Below are 15,472 nucleotides of genomic sequence, written 5' to 3'. Positions count from 1 at the left end.
GTACAGCTGAGCAGATCTCTGCGGATATATGTCATGTGAGGCCAGAGTGCACAACTGGAAACACGTGGGGAGGCCCGAGGTTTAGGGCAGAGGATCAGAGTCCTCTTCAGCGGGAGGCCTGCCCTGAGTGACCCGTGTTGGCCTCTCATTGGGCTCCCGGACTGGCGGGAGCCACACTGACACCGAAATCAGTGCATCTGAGCACGTGTCCGCCCCCCCACCCCCTTTCTTTTCACAGAAAACAAAGAAACCCAAGGTGGCAGAGTCTCTCTCAAAATCAGATGTCAGTGAAGGTAAGATGCTCAAAGAGGTCCTTATTTTAGCAAAAATAAGGCCATAGGCCTGTTTCCTAAATAAGTTCCTGATGTTGTTTTGTTTTGCTTACTTTGTTCTTTCACAGAAGCCCCAGGACCATCAAAAATGAAGACAGGGAAGCCCGAAGAAACCAGCCTTGATTCTCAAGAGAAGAAAACCACCTTGCCTCCCAGAAATGCAGGTGGGTCCTATTGAGATGGCAGTGGGCCACTTAGACAGCTGGGAACCTGCGTGCGTGCGTCACGGTTTTCCTGGCACAAATTCGAGAACTCAAGCTCGTCCTAATGGTGTCTCTGAATAGTTGACTGAGCTCTCTTGGCGGGTAACTAAGAAACAGTTGATTCACCTTAGAGCAGGAGCCCTCTCGGGACGGAAGGGGTGCGGGCACAAATGCCAGTTTTCCTGTGGAGTCTGCACTTGGTGCCAGGCTAACAAGGGGCGCCAAGGCCTGACTCAGGCGTTCCCTAATTTAAGGCTGGGGCTCGCTGTGCACCACGTGTGCACTCGAGCCGGCCTTCCTCCACCTGCTCTTGACCGAGAGCCATTCCATTTGGTGCGTAGTCCAGAATTCAGTGCCTTTCTCCGGAAACTCACTACCTTTAGCAAAGAAAATAGTATTTCACAAAGAAGAAAAGCACAGATTGAAGAGGTAAATAAAGGAGTGTGTAATCCTGTGGTGTAATCGCCCTCCAGAGTGTTCATGGGTTCCAGTACCCCGACACACATCTCAGCCACCTGGCCTCGGGATTTGATGTACGTCATGCCCGGAGCTGGGACCAGTGCCGAGAATATATAGCAGGTCGTGATGAGTGTGGTTTTAAATACAGTAGCTTCATTTGTCTTTAGGACTTGGCGATTGAGATAACGTATTTCAACATTCAGCCCCAGAAAGCAGGAGGGAAATTCCTGGGATTAATGAATTTTTGAGGATGTGACGTCTGGAATGATCTGTAGTCCCAGCTTTAAAGTTTTGGGCTTTTCATTTTTCCAGCAGCACAGGGGAGCTCTTCCGGAAAAGCCGGGAAGCCTCCGTGTGGAGCCATGAAGAGGTCCATCGCCGACAGCGGAGAGTCAGAAGCTTACAAGTCCCTTTTCACGACCCACAGCTCTGCCAAGCGCTCCAAGGAGGAGTCGGCCCACTGGGTCACCCACACATCCTACTGCTTCTGAGGCCCGGGGCGCGGCCTCGGCGCACCCCACAGCTCGGAGCCGGCGTGGCAGGGCAAGACGGGGGCTCGGTGACCCTGCCGGCCCCACCCCGTCACCCTCTCCACTCACCTCCTCCCCCAGTGCGCGTGGACCCGCCCACGGCCGAAAGCACGCTGGCCGCACTATTTATGCTTAAAATAATTAAAGATGCCAGATTCCTCACGGGTATGTGGTTGGCTCATTTTGACTCAGACTCTCACGGTTTTGCTCGCGGTGGTTAATTAATTAAACAAGCCAAGTGAAACCGAACTTGAGGAAGGGCGAGTTTGAAGTGCATTCCGCCTGCAGGGCTGTGGGCTGTAGGAGGGGTCGTCTCGGCGCCAGGGAGGGGACTGAGGGGGCTTCCTTGCTGATCGCCTTGATGAGAGAGGAGGTTTAGTTGGCACCCGATGATTTCGTACGAAAATAAAGTAAGTCTAAAGTCTGCTCTTGTTCTCATCTCTGTATTTTTCTCCTTTCTTCCCCGAACGTTGAGTAAGAGAATTGCAGCCATTGCACTGATAGCGATTGTAGTTCTATGACATCATGTCAATTCCACTTTCTCTCTCAGCAGAAGATTATAAAAGGGGGAAATTGTGCATAAAATTGGTGTATCTTATCCATAAAGTGTATTGAAGTGAATAATTAATGAAATTCTCCTATGAGACTAAGAATCAGGAACATCCAGGTTCAACACTGCCTTTCTGGAGACAGTTGTATCATTCAGATGGTTCTTTATACCAGATCCAGGGCCCTGGTTTCCATGACAAAGCAGGCAAAGGAGCTGGGCAAGGAAGGTCGGAGGCGGGAGGGAGCAGCCTCAGAGAGGGAGGATTCTGGGGAGGGGGCGGAGAGCCGAGCGCAGCCTGCTCCGTCCCGGGTCCTGTGCCTCAGTGGGGTGGGAAGTTGGACCTGAGGACGTGTTGACATTGTGAATATAGAGGAGTTTTATCAGAATGATACTAACATCAGTGAATTTCTGTTGTGGACTTTTCCAGAACAAACCTGAAAATTATCTATTTTCTTTCCCAGATCAGCATTTATATACCTTTACATACAGGTAAGTCTGGTTATAATAGCCGTGCCTATTTCCTAATCAATTCTTGGGCCTCGTGCCCCCGTAAGCCCTGCACAGATGCTCTTGGCAGGGAGCCCCACGTCCCCACCCCAAGCTGGGGGAGCATGTGCAGACTGCAAGGGCAGTCTGTGCCACCGGATCCCACTCTCCGTCTCTCCTCCTGGTTTCAAACCATCTCACAGAACTTCATCACTCAACACAGTTAGAGGCACAGGGGAGGCACCCAGTGGACCCTTGGTTATATCCAGCAGAAGGCTTTATTCCCCGGGAATAAGTGTGAATCAGGTGACCCAGCGGAACAGGTATAAGCCCTGCGTTCCATTAGTCGGGACTTTTTGTTTCATGTCATTTTTAGAAACTGATGGTTTCAAGTGCACTGGCCGTTGAGCCCTGGCTGTACTCCTGGCAGCGGCCTCTGTTGTCCTGCAGGCTGTGTCCCTCTCGCCTCAGAGTCTTCACACCTGCCTGGACGTCAGCCACCTCCCCATCTTACCCAGCCAGCTGCTGATCATCCCACACGTTCCACCTGAATGTCTTTTTCAGAAAAGCCTTCCTGCCTGAACCAGCCTAGAGCTGCCCCCTTGTGTTCTCTTAAAGCTCTCTGTTCTTATCACAAATGTTATTTTTTTCTTTTTGGCCACACCGTGCAGCATGCAGGATCTTAGTTCCCCAACCGGGGATTGAACCCATGCCTTCTGTATTGGGAGCGTGCAGTCTTAACCACTGGACCACTAGGGAAGTCCCCTTATCACAACTTTTTTTTTTTTTTTTTGCGGTATGCGGGCCTCTCACTGTTGTGGCCTCTCCCGTCGCGGAGCACAGGCTCCAGACGCGCAGGCTCAGCGGCCATGGCTCACGGGCCCAGCCACTCTGCAGCATGTGGGATCTTCCCGGACTGGGGCACGAACCCGTGTCCCCTGCATCGGCAGGCGGACTCTCAACCACTGCGCTACCAGGGAAGCCCAGCCTTATCACAATTTTAATGAAATAAATGAAACTCTTAATTAACTCAGGCATTGCACACTCAGGTGAAGGCAGTGAGCGTAACTGTGAGGCGATAGGGAGTGGTGGGGACTGTGGAGAAAACATGGCCACCTAGAGGGGCGGTTGCTACTCAGCTCCAGCAGAGAGGGGCCCCCGTGTTACCAGATGGTCCATACTTTTCAAAGGAAACTTAGTTTCCTTTGAAATCTGGCCTTTTTAAATGAAGCCCTCCCCCCACCAACATTTAAATATTGGCAAATAATCATTTTCAGAAACAATGTAGGCCAAAATACATCAGTGGCTCCTAGTCTGTAGCCTCTGTTTCTTTGGTTGGTTTTTTTTTAGCCTCTGGTTTAATATCTTTCCCACTAGGCTCTCAGCTCCACAGGGACACATGCCTGGGCTGCTCTGCTCACCACAGCGTCTGCAGTCAACAAATAGAAAAACAAAAATAGATGGACTCTCCCAGTAGAGCATGAGGGTCAGAAAGAACATAGTGGCAAGGAGATGGCCTTCTATCACTCCCCCGCCTCTCTTTTTATCGCCCTCTGGAAATTTCGCTATTTCCCTTTAAGCCCTACTCCCAGGCAACCCCTGCGAGCCTCTTTATCCTCTGCCCTGAAGTCATCACATTGGCCAGAGCTGGTTCTGGCTCAGGGCCTCTGTGACATCACCAACCGCCCAGCCCAGCCCTGGTTCCCAGTCTCCGGGTGCAAGGGCAGACCAACCCACCATGAGCCACTTTGTCCCCCATCTCTGCTCACCATGCAGACACTGAAATGGTTCTTGTTCTTTCCTCTGTGCCTCTCCTGCGGCTATGCCTTTACGTTTTCTTCTCTGAGAGATAAAGCCAGAGAACCCCAGGAGAAGGTGCCTTGCGGAGGGCACTTTCGAATTCGGCAGAATCTCCCAGACCATGCCCAAGGCTGGCTTGGAAGCAAGTGGCTCTGGCCTTTTTTTGTTGTCATGCTGTATATGATGCTAAAGTTTCGAGGAGATAGTGAGACGGGTAAGGTAAGGATGGCTCCGTTTTTCACACCACATTGATTCCACCTCAGAAAGCTTAGACTCAGAGGAACACGTACTCTGGTTGTTACAGGCAAGACGGTTAAGTACAACGAGATTCAATACAGAGTACCTACTTCTGGTCCTGAGAAACGTTGGCTAACTCATTTCCCAACGTGTCCTTAGGGAGGATGGGAGATCTTAACTCACAGAGGTGGGGACTCATAGTTGAAGACCACCTTCTGTTTACTGGGCAACTAAAACCTTGGCTCAATATTTATCCTGTTAAATCAGATGTTTCAAATTGAGGATAGATTCAAGAACTTGGCGTGTTTCAGGTCAACATTATTTATGGAGGCAGACTCACTGCCCCTGATTTTTAATTTCCCTAGCGTTTGAATCTGCCCCTGATTTTTAATTTCCCTAGCGTTTGAATCATTACAAGTTGCTGAACTGAATGGAAATGGTATCATTTCCCAGGTAAAGGAAAAGACCTGTCGTAAAGCGTCAGAGGTGTAAAGAGGTAACAGCCTGTCCATAAAGTGGCTGAACAGCTCTGAGAAGAGGAAGGGAGAGAAATACGGCAGCATGTTTGCTCCTGGACAAACCCACCGCTTCAGGATTCTGTGTCCAAACTGATGGGAGCAGGGGTTGGCAGATCTTTTCCGTAAAAGGCCAGATAGTTGATATTTTCAGCTGTGCAGCCCATTCAGTCTGTGTTGCAAGGACTCAACTCTGCTGTTTGAGCATGAAAGCAGCCATAGACGGTATGCAAATGAACGAGCCTGGCTGTGTTCCAGTAAGACTTTATTAACAAGGAAAGCTGGTGGGCCAGATTTGGCCATCGTTTGCCAATCCCTGGGCTAGATCAATGCTAGAGCCAACTTCTCTTAGGTGAGCCCAGCTCTCTTAGAATTGTGTCAAAACCAGCAACATCAACAGTATTATTCACCCCAAATATCTTTCTTGACAGGAGCAGAAGAATCCTCCGGCCCTTCGAGGCTGTTCATTACGCTCTCCAACAAAGAAAAACCAAAATGCTTCCCCCAGCGAAGACCATGCCTTCAATATCCTAACCCAGCTCGAGATGGACCTTGTGAAATTCATGTCCAAGGTGCAGAATCTGAAAGCCGCCATGGCAACAGGCAGTAACCTCAAGCTTCTCAACTCAGAGACGCCTGCAGCCCCACACAGTAATATTACAATATATGAGATATGGGGAGAAGAAGACTCCGAGTGAGTGGACTTGTGTGTCAGAGTAGGAGAGAAAAATTTGAGTGTTTACAAACCGTAGGCAAACTAGTAAAACTATTCTGAAGAAAAAGAACTCTCGAATTTGGGGCCTTTTTCCTTTCTCTTTTTTTAAGCTTGAAAAAAGTGTGAGGCCATTAGCCATAGCAGTTATTGTTTTGTTTAACTGTTGTTTTTTGTTTGTTTGTTTGTTTTTACATCTTTATTGGAGTATAATTGCTTTACAATGGTGTGTTAGTTTCTGCTGTATAACAAAGTGAATCAGTTATACATATCTCTTCCCTCTTGCGTCTCCCTCCCTCCCACCCTCCCTATCCCACCCCTCTAGGTGGTCACAAAGCACCGAGCTGATCTCCCTGTGCTATGCAGCTGCTTCCCACTAGCTATCTATTTTACGTTTGGTAGTGTATATATGTCCATGCCACTCTCTCGCTTTGTCCCAGCTTACCCTTCTTCCTAAATAGCTCATTTTCATTTCTTTTTATGGCTGAGTAATATTCCATTGTATATATGTGCCACATCGTCTTTATCCATTCATCCGATGATGGGCACTCAGGTTGTCTCCATCTCCGGGCTATTGTAAATAGAGCTGCAATGAACATTTTGGTACATGACTCTTTTTGAATTATGGTTTTCTCTGGGTATATGCCCAGTAGTGGGATTGCAGGGTCGTATGGTAGTTCTACTTTTAGTTTTTTAAGGAACCTCCATACTGTTCTCCATAGTGGCTGTATCAATTTACATTCCCACCAACAGTGCAAGAGGGTTCCCTTTCCTCCACACCCTCTCCAGCATTTACAGCAGTTATTGTTTTTGCCTTCCTCACTTCCTCTAGAGCTGAGGGTGGTGAGAAGTGCATGGACAGTGGCATTAGTGTAGGGTGACATTCTTGGCCACTGTGCCATGGCCCTTGTAGAATAAGGCTTTTGGGAAATTTGGGGTAAGATGCTGATATTATTTTCTTAATAACTGTCTTTACAGTAGCTATTTTTGCAAAAGACAGAACCTTTTTTTATCTTTATGATTTATTATATTACAAAGGACAACTTTATAGGTTTTAAAATGAAATAAAATAAAAAATTATTGTTAGGAGGTGTGTGTGTCAAGGGGATGGTGGATTCTAGAATCATTTCATTTTCTTACCACCAGAAAAGTCATCTTATTCATTCTGTCTCATGGGTCCCATGCATTGACTTTTCTACTACAAAACTAACAGTTACATGTGTCTAAGTGGATTCAGAGAAATGGAGAATCAAACCATGTTTTTAATGTAATTCAGATATAGATGAGCTAACCAGGGGTTCCCAAATTGGTCAATATGAATATTCTTTATAATACTTATTTAAAACATGGGTATTTGGGCATGTTTGTATGGCTAATGGAAACTACACTTACTCCAGGCTGTTCTGTTAGCTCATGACCCCTAATCTAGTAGTTTAGAGACATGCAGGGACTTCCCTGGCAGTCCAGGGGTTAAGACTTCGCCCTCCAATGCAGGGGGTACGGGTTTGATCCCTGGTCAGGGAGCTAAGATCCCACATGCGCCTAGTGGCAAAAAAACAAAACATAAAACAGAAGCAATATTGTAACACATTCAATAAAGGCTTTAAAAAAAATGGTCCACATCAAAAAAAATCTTAAAAAAAAAAAAAGACCTGCAGGTGCAGGCCTGGGCAGAGACGTCAGCTATGCGAGACCATGGAAATTCCCTTCTTTCCACTTCAGTCCAAATTAAAGTGGGCTTGACTCTCCATCACCTCCCTTCCCAGCCACAAAGAGTTCATCTTCATCGTCGGAGCACAGTCCTCAGGGTCAGTCGCACATACGTGTTCAGGAAGAGACCTCAGATCAGAGCCGGCCATCTCTTCCCCTCTCGTAACTGTGACGCTACCTTTGAAAAGTGGTCCCTGAGCCCTTTAGTTTTTGCCGAAACTTCAACTTCCAGGATGTGGAAAAACTGGAAGGAGCTGAGGCGCCTCCTTTGTGCCTTCTGTTCTCTTTCTGGGTGTTTTCAAGCAAATGGGACTATGTGAGTTATTTTCACAGCACATTCTGAAGAAATGCAGATAAGGAAAAAAGACTTTGGTTTTAACCTGTGATGTCAACATGGGGCACATTTTAGATTAGAATAGAGATAATGTAAAGGTTGCCAAACCATGGCTCACAGGCCAGATCAGCCCACTGCCGGTTTTTGTACAGCCCATGAGCTAATAATGGTTTTTATACTTTTAAATGGTTGAAAAAAATCAAATGATGAATTGTATTTCATGACATGAAAATTACATGAAATTCGGGAATTCCCTGGCGGTCCAGTGGTTAGGACTCCGCACTTTCACTGCCGAGGGCCTGGGTTCGATCCCTGGTCAGGGAACTAAGATCGGCAAGCCACGGGGTGAGGCCAAAAAAAAAAAAAAACCGAAAAATTACATGAAATTCACATTTCAGTGACCATAAATAAATTTTTATTGGAACACAGCTGTACCCATTTACATATTGCCTATGGTTGCTTTTGTGCTCTGTGGCACAGTTGAATTACTGCACAGAAACCATTTTGGTCCCAAAGCTGAAAATATTTACTAACTAGCCCTTTACAGGAAAAGTTTGCCAATCCTAGTTTATGCTAATCTTATTTATATGTTAACAACCAGAAAAGGTGTTCATCAAGAACCAGTGTATTCAATAACCTTCACAAACAGCCCCTCTTTGTCTGACGGGCAAAAATGTAATTTCGTATCATATTTTTGTGTCTACTTTTGTCCAGGTCCCTACCAGCTAATGATGGGAATCCTAAGAGCAGAACATCAAAATGCCTCATAGCAAGTCGATCGAGGACATAAATGAGAACGAAATCTGCTGTACAATTGGATTTAGCAATTCCCATAAAATAGCGTCCCGGGTCTTTGCCTCGCCCTAACACAGAGCTTTGCAGACCTCGGTGTTGCCTGGAAAACAGTGTTTCCTCACCCCAGTCCATTCCATGCAGTATTTTCAGGCAAAAATGCATTAGATATAGATGGAGAAGCCAGAGCTCCACAAAGCTGCTCGGCTCTGTTGTTCCAGGGTCAGCTCAAACCCCACTGTCACCACACTCCGCAGTGACTCAGCAAATCGTAGCCGCTGGATCGCTGTAGTTGTCTGCAGCTGCTGTCTCTGTCAGAGGAGGTTCACTCGGGTGGTTGGCAGAATTCGTAGACAAGACCCCTCTCCTGGGGGCCTGAAGAGGCCACTGCCATACGCGAGGTGATGGGTCGCGGGGCGGAGACGTGAGGGCAGCCTTCAGGATCCAAGAATGGTCCCCAGTCAACAGCTAGAAAAGAAACCCGGAATCTCAGCCATACAACTGCAAGGACATGGGCTCTACCAGCAACCAGTAACCTGGAAGAGGCCCCCGAGTCAGAGGGGATCCCAGTCTGGTGAGACCCTGAGTATATGAGCCCACCTACCAGAACATAGACTCCCAACCCACAGAAACTGTGAGGTAATAAATGTGTGTAGCATGACGCCACTAAGTGGCTTTGTGGTAGTTTACAACACAGCAGTAGAAAATCAATACAGGACACACACACACACACACACACACACACACACTCTTTCCATCTGCTCTTTCTGATGCTTTGGATGACACATCCACGCTCCCTCTGGCCTAGTCACCAGCCTCTGAACCAGGGGAATGGGACCAAAGGAAATACTGGCAGAGGGTCCCGAACAGGGCTACCCTGCTCCTGGAAACCAGAGGTTTCAAAGTGTTGGCTCAGGGACCAAACCTCCCCCCACCACAGCATGTTTGTTTGGCCCATAATCATATTCTCTAACATTTTATTTTGAAATTTGTAGATTCACAGGAAGTTGCAAAAGTAGCAGAGTATCTCCTTAGACGCTTGGCCTAGTTTTGCGGCGTGCAGGATCTATCTAGTTCCCCGACCAGGGATTGAACCCGAGCCCCCTACATTGGGAGCTCAGAGTCTTAACCACTGGACCACCAGGGAAGTCCCCTACAGTGTGTGACCTGTGAGGCTGGCTTCTTTCACCCGACATAAGGCCCTTCAGATCTATCCAGGTAGAGTCTCATGTGCCAGCACTTCGTGCCTGTCTGCTGCTGAGTCCATGGAACCCTCTGCCTGCCGTGTGGGGGAAGTTTTGGTCTCTTGTAGGTTTCGGTTATAATTACAGAGCTGCTACAAAGAATCGTGTGCAGGTTTTTACATGAACACGCATTTTCATCTTTCTGGTATAAATGCCCCGGGTTGCGGTCGCTGGGTCACATGGGAAATGCATGTTTTGGCTTCCACTAAGAGTCAAAGATTTAGAAGAAGATACACCCAGGGAACTGCCGCTCTTTCCTCATCCCGGCTACCCGGATCCCACACCCTCCCGCCCTCCACGAAGCCCTGTAGTGATGTGATCAGCCTCTTAGTTTCTGTTTTGTCCTTCCTTTCTCTTGCACAAACGAACAGATGCGTGTGTATTTTCTTATACCCCTTCTTTCCGACGTGAAGGACAGCAAGCTTTCCAAATTCTTTGGGGCTTTGCTTTTTCCACTTAACAGAAGGTTCTTGGAAATCCCTTCGAAGTGGCTCTTAGGGGGTCTTTCTCATTCTTTTTTCCCGCTGCAGAGTGCGCCATTGTGTTTGTTCAGCCCCTGTCTTACATGCGGACATTCAGGTAGCTTCCAGGAGTTTGAAATGACAAATAATGATGCAGTGAATAACCTTGTGCTATGGTGTTGGAGATGTATCTTCAGGGTAGGTTCCTAGGAGTGGGTTTGGTGGGGAGAAGGGTGAACGCATGTGTGGTTTTGTTAGGCATTGCTAAATTTCCCTCCAGAAGGGCGGTGCCGAGTCGCGTTCTCATCAGGGATGCCAACACAGCGTTTCAGCTGCCCGAAACGCCGGTCTTAGAACGCTTTGCATGGCTTGCAGTTACTGAAGGTTTCCACTAGGTGGCAGACAAAGCCTGTCACAGGGAACAGCGCTCTAGCTTCCCGAAGATTTCGTTTTCCAGGGCCCTCGATAACAATCACGTGTGAGTTGAAGTAGTAGCTGTCATAACACTTGTATCCCAGTTAGCAACTAGCATTCATTGTACTGGTAGTAATGAAAACATTACTTTGTGTTAACAATGAACATTTGTCGTTTGATTAGTCATTCATTCAAGTATTTGTTCTATGCACTGTTCCAGGCTCTGGGCATGAGGAGATAAAAAGAAACAAACATCTTGCAGGCACAGAGCTTGCATTCCACTGGGGGAGAGACAAGAAACATGTACATAGTCCAACATGTAGGCTGTCAGGTGGGCTCATGAACTACAGAGAAAGGTAAAACAAGGAAAGGGAGCAGGGTTTGGGGGTCAGTGAGTGAATGGTTGTTTAGGATCTTAGTGTGGTCGGGGAAGGGTTGCTGAGAAGCCCTTACTGGAGGGAGTCAGCCCTGAGGACCCACGAGGAGATGAAGAGGACGTGGGAAGAGGAAGTGCAAAGGCCCTGAGGCAGGAGCGCCAGGCCTCAAGGCGAGCTGCTGGGGGTCCTGTGCTTGGGGCCGAGTGAGGGAGGAGATGAGGTGGGACACAAGGAGTGGGTGCCTCGCAGGCCACCGGCAGGACTCGAGTTTCCCTCCTAGAGAGATGAGGGCTGTGGGGAGACTGTGGAAACCCTCCTTCCCCCACTCCCCGGACAGAGATGCACCCATCCCCCAGGTGTCTCCAAACGGCCCAGCCCCAGCCACACCTGATGTGGGCTTTGTTGGCCTCTGTTCTCAGGGGCCCTTGGGGGTGGGGGATATGGGGACGACAGGTGGGGGGAGATGAGGCTTCCTGTGGGAGACGACCACCTTTCAGGGGCCCTGCTGTGTGACCTCTGCCTTCCATTGTCTTTGGGCCACTTAACAATTCTATAAACTGTAGAAAATGGGTAATACACGAAGCCTCGGTGTTTATCAAAATGCAGGTGGATCTCATGTAAGGGACGTTAGTTGTGCAGCTCTCTGTCTGTCTGTCCTCCCGTCGGCTTCCGGTCCTTTGAAGCCTCCTCTGAACCTGCTGTACCGTCCTACCGGCCCCGCCTTAACCAATGAGTTGAGTCACGTTTTTGACACGTGATCGTCTTATATTGCATGAGTCGTGAGTCTGCCCCTTCAAAAGTTCCCTTTCCCGGTGCCCTGAGCCCTTCTCAGCCATGGTGTGGACATGAAGGCACCTCTAGCACGTTACCCCAGGAGGGGAAGAAATTAGATTCCCTTCCATTTTGAAAACCCATAAAAAGGAAATGTGATGGAGAGGAGGGGGCAGTGGCTGTGGGAGGACCCGCTGCGGCCCAGGCTCTCCTGTCTTCCATTCTCTAGGTGTCAGGGACACCCAGGGGAGGGGGCCCAGCGGGGACCTGCCCGAGGGTGGTGACCCGGGAGATGCAGCACCCTGGAGGCAAAGGGGAGGCTCTAAGCTCCTGAGGGCAGAGCCTGGTCTCACCCTGAGCACCCCCCCGCTCCTCCCAGCAGACCCTCGCTGCCCGTGCAGGCGAGAGGGAGGCCTCCCCAGCCCTGAGGTCACTCCTGGCGCCCTCAGGAAAGCGCCCGCCTTTACTGGGCAAACCTCCGGGTTCCTTCAACTTGAAGAGCCCGCGAGTCTGCTCAGTACGTTTCCCTCCCCGGCGTGTGTGGACTTAGACATCAGGCAGACGCTGCAGGAGCTTTGCCTCTCACTCGGACCAGTGCCTTCCGGCCACTTCGTTCTTCCAGAAACACCCTCTCCCCTCCACTCACTCATCCTTCCTTCCGTCATTTATCTGCCCATCATTCAGCCAGGACTCAGGAGCATCTCACTGTGCGGACACGGCAGTGGGTGCTGAGGATACAGGGATGAGCGAACGTGGACCACAAGGAGACCCGCCTCACACACCTTAGAGGCCGCTCTCGAGAAAGAGACTGTAAAATGGTGCAGCCACTGTGAAGAACGGTATGGAAGTTCCCCAAACACTTAAAAATAGAATTTCCATCTGATCCAGCAAATCCTCTTGTGGGTATAAAACCCCGAAAATTAAAAGCAGGATCTGGAAGATGTGCTCGGCCCCGGGCGTCCCCGGGAGTCCCGACCAGCAGGACAAATCCTTGTGAGTCCGAGGAGGAACCTGTAGGGGTTGAAAAGAGAAGAAGGGGCAGGAGACGCGAAAGAATGGAGGCAAGACAAAATCCTGATCAAGCCTCAAACTTTTATTGCTGCAGTAGCTGTATTTATACAGTACAGAGAAAGGGGGGCGGGATCCAGAATAAGGGAAGTATTTGGCAAATTATCATTGGTGCTGCGTGCGCGGGCTTTCGTTTTAGGCGCGGGCTTTTGTTTTTAGGCGCGGGCTTTTATCTCATTAAGCAGGAAGAGAAGCAGGATGTCGGCCATCTTCTAATGGCGAAAACTTCTTGGCTCCCAACAGGAAGAGATGTTTGCACACCCAGGCTCACAGCAGTGTTGTTCACAACAGCCAAGAAGTAGAAGCAACCTCAGTGTCCATGGATGGACGAATGGATGAACAAAATGTGTCTTATACATGCGTTGAGTATTATTCGGCCTCAAAAAGGCCAAGCACCCTCTGGGCACCAGGAATGCAAAGGTAATCAAATCCTACAGTATTATTGGGGGCTGTCAGACAATTAGGAAAAAACAGACAGTGGCTACAAACACATAAAAATATACAACAGCATTCAGGAGTGGGTAAGTGCTGTGAAGAAAAATACTCCAGAGGAGGGGTCTCTTGTGCCAGATGGCCAGGGAAGACCTTCCAGAGGACACTTTGAACAAACCTGTGGGAGGTGAGGACCCAGTGATGGGAAAAGCAAGTGCAAAGGCCCTGAGGTTCTCCTAGAAACCCACCCCTTCCTTCGAGGGCTGACCTCCATCCTTAATTATACCTTCATTTGTGTTGTCATTGGGTCCTTAACGGATATGCTGTCCCCAAATGTGCCACTTTGGCATAAGGATTATTTTGAGCTGAAGGCAGCTGAGGCAGGAAGAGTTCTCCACCCTCCCCTTTTCTGCCTAAAAGCAGGACATAAATTTCGCACTGAGGAAGGTGCCCCCCTTCCCCGCACACCAGGGGGAGAACAGTGACTTTTATCATCAAAGACTAGAAGTCGAAACCGAGATGCATTTGCGCAAACAGACCTGACTAGAACAGTCCTGTTTTCCATTAGTTTCCCCCATGTATTTCCTAGTCACTTGCCCACAGTCTGTCCCTTGAACCCTAAACCCTCTTTCCTTTGTTAAAATGGTATATAAGCCCCTGAGTCTACCTGCTTCTTTGATTGTCACTTCTTTTCTGTGAACTCCTGTGTACACAAACAGTAAAAATTGTCTTCTGTTCACCTTTTATTAGTTTAATTCATAAACCCCTATTTACTGAGCATAAGAGAGTAGAGGAAAAGCTTTCCTCCCCAACACTTTTTTGTCTTTTTTTAAATTATTTTATTTTATTTTTTTTCAGTTTTCTTTTTTTTTCTCCCCAACATTTTAAATTCTCTATTTTTAATAGATTTTGGCTATTCTTATTCTAGAGTTTGGATGTACCATAATTTAACCAGTTCCCTACTGGTGGATGTCTGGGTGCTCTCCAGTGTTTTCTTATTACGAACACATATGGTACCTATTTCCCTAGATCGGGCAGGATTTGATGCGTCCCACTTCAGGCCATACAACTGCCATCTGCCAGTGTTTGGGTTTATTCCACAGTCAGCAAACACAGAAAGCGCAGCCAGCCAAGGCACTGAAAACAAAAACCCTGCAGTGGCTTTTTACACGTGACTTATTTTAGAATTTCTAAGCACAGTTAAGTGATGACTCATCCCACTTAAATTCTGAGCTGTTTAAAGGGCCATCTGGTTCATCAGAATATGAAAGACTCTGCCCAGCAACCTGGAAAAGCACCCAAGATGAAGACCCAGCGCTTTTTAACCACTGACAGTGAGTCCCAAGGAATGTCGGCCGAGTGTTAGCTCCTTGAGGACAAGAATGCTGTCACCTAAATAACCTGCATAATGTCTGGGCCTATTTTTGTAAAAAATGTTTCCTTTTTTTTTTTGATTACATAGGCAATGCAACCCAAAGCACAAGTAACCAAAGAAAAATAGGTAAGTTAGACTTCATAAAAATTAAAAGCTTTTGCGCTCCAAAGGAAACTATAAGAAAGTGAAAAGACAACTCAGAGAATGGGAGAAAATATTTGTAAATTATATATTTGACAAGGATCTAGTATTAAGCATATATGAAGAGCTCACAACTCAACAGTGAAAAGAAAAAAACCCAACTGAAAATGGGCAAAGGACTCAAAGAGACATTTCTTCAAAGAAATGTACAAATGGCCAATAAGTGCGTGAAAAGGTGCTCATCATCAGTCATCAGGGAAATGCAAATCAAAACCACAGCGAGACACCACTTTGTACGCCCTAGGATGTCTGTCATCAAAAAGGCAGACAAGGGCTTCCCTGGTGGCAGTGGTTGGGAGTCCGTCCGCCTGCCGATGCAGGGGACACGGGTTCGTGCCCCGGTCCAGGAAGATCCCACATGCCGCGGAGCGGCTGGGCCCGTGAGCCATGGCCGCTGAGCCTGCGCGTCCCGAGCCTGTGCTCCGCAACGGGAGAGGCCGCAACAGGGAGAGGCCCGCGTACCGCAAAA

The 15,472-nt window shown here is 48.3% G+C and overlaps 1 protein-coding gene across 1 annotated transcript; it reads left to right on the top strand.

Annotated features, from left to right (window-relative positions):
• Positions 1-3,549: 3,549 nt before the first annotated feature.
• FAM209B (family with sequence similarity 209 member B) lies at positions 3,550-5,897 on the top strand. Its single transcript, XM_024750286.1, has 2 exons — positions 3,550-4,579; positions 5,547-5,897. The coding sequence occupies exons 1-2, from the start codon at positions 4,073-4,075 to the stop codon at positions 5,808-5,810; spliced, it is 771 nt and encodes a 256-aa protein (XP_024606054.1). The 5' UTR covers positions 3,550-4,072; the 3' UTR covers positions 5,811-5,897.
• Positions 5,898-15,472: the final 9,575 nt, after the last annotated feature.

Source organism: Neophocaena asiaeorientalis, unplaced genomic scaffold (genome assembly GCF_003031525.2).
Source record: "Neophocaena asiaeorientalis asiaeorientalis breed wild unplaced genomic scaffold, Neophocaena_asiaeorientalis_V1.1 scaffold606, whole genome shotgun sequence".
In the NCBI taxonomy this organism is placed as follows: domain Eukaryota; kingdom Metazoa; phylum Chordata; class Mammalia; order Artiodactyla; family Phocoenidae; genus Neophocaena; species Neophocaena asiaeorientalis.
This window is presented reverse-complemented; position numbering and strand designations above follow the sequence as displayed.

Coding starts and splice junctions, on each gene's coding strand:
- FAM209B (XM_024750286.1), top strand. CDS start 4,073: ATGGCCTTCTATCACTCCCCCGCCTCTCTTTTTATCGCCCTCTGGAAA. Junction 4,580..5,546: donor GAGATAGTGAGACGGGTAAG/GTAAGGATGGCT, acceptor TCTTGACAGGAG/CAGAAGAATCCTCCGGCCCT.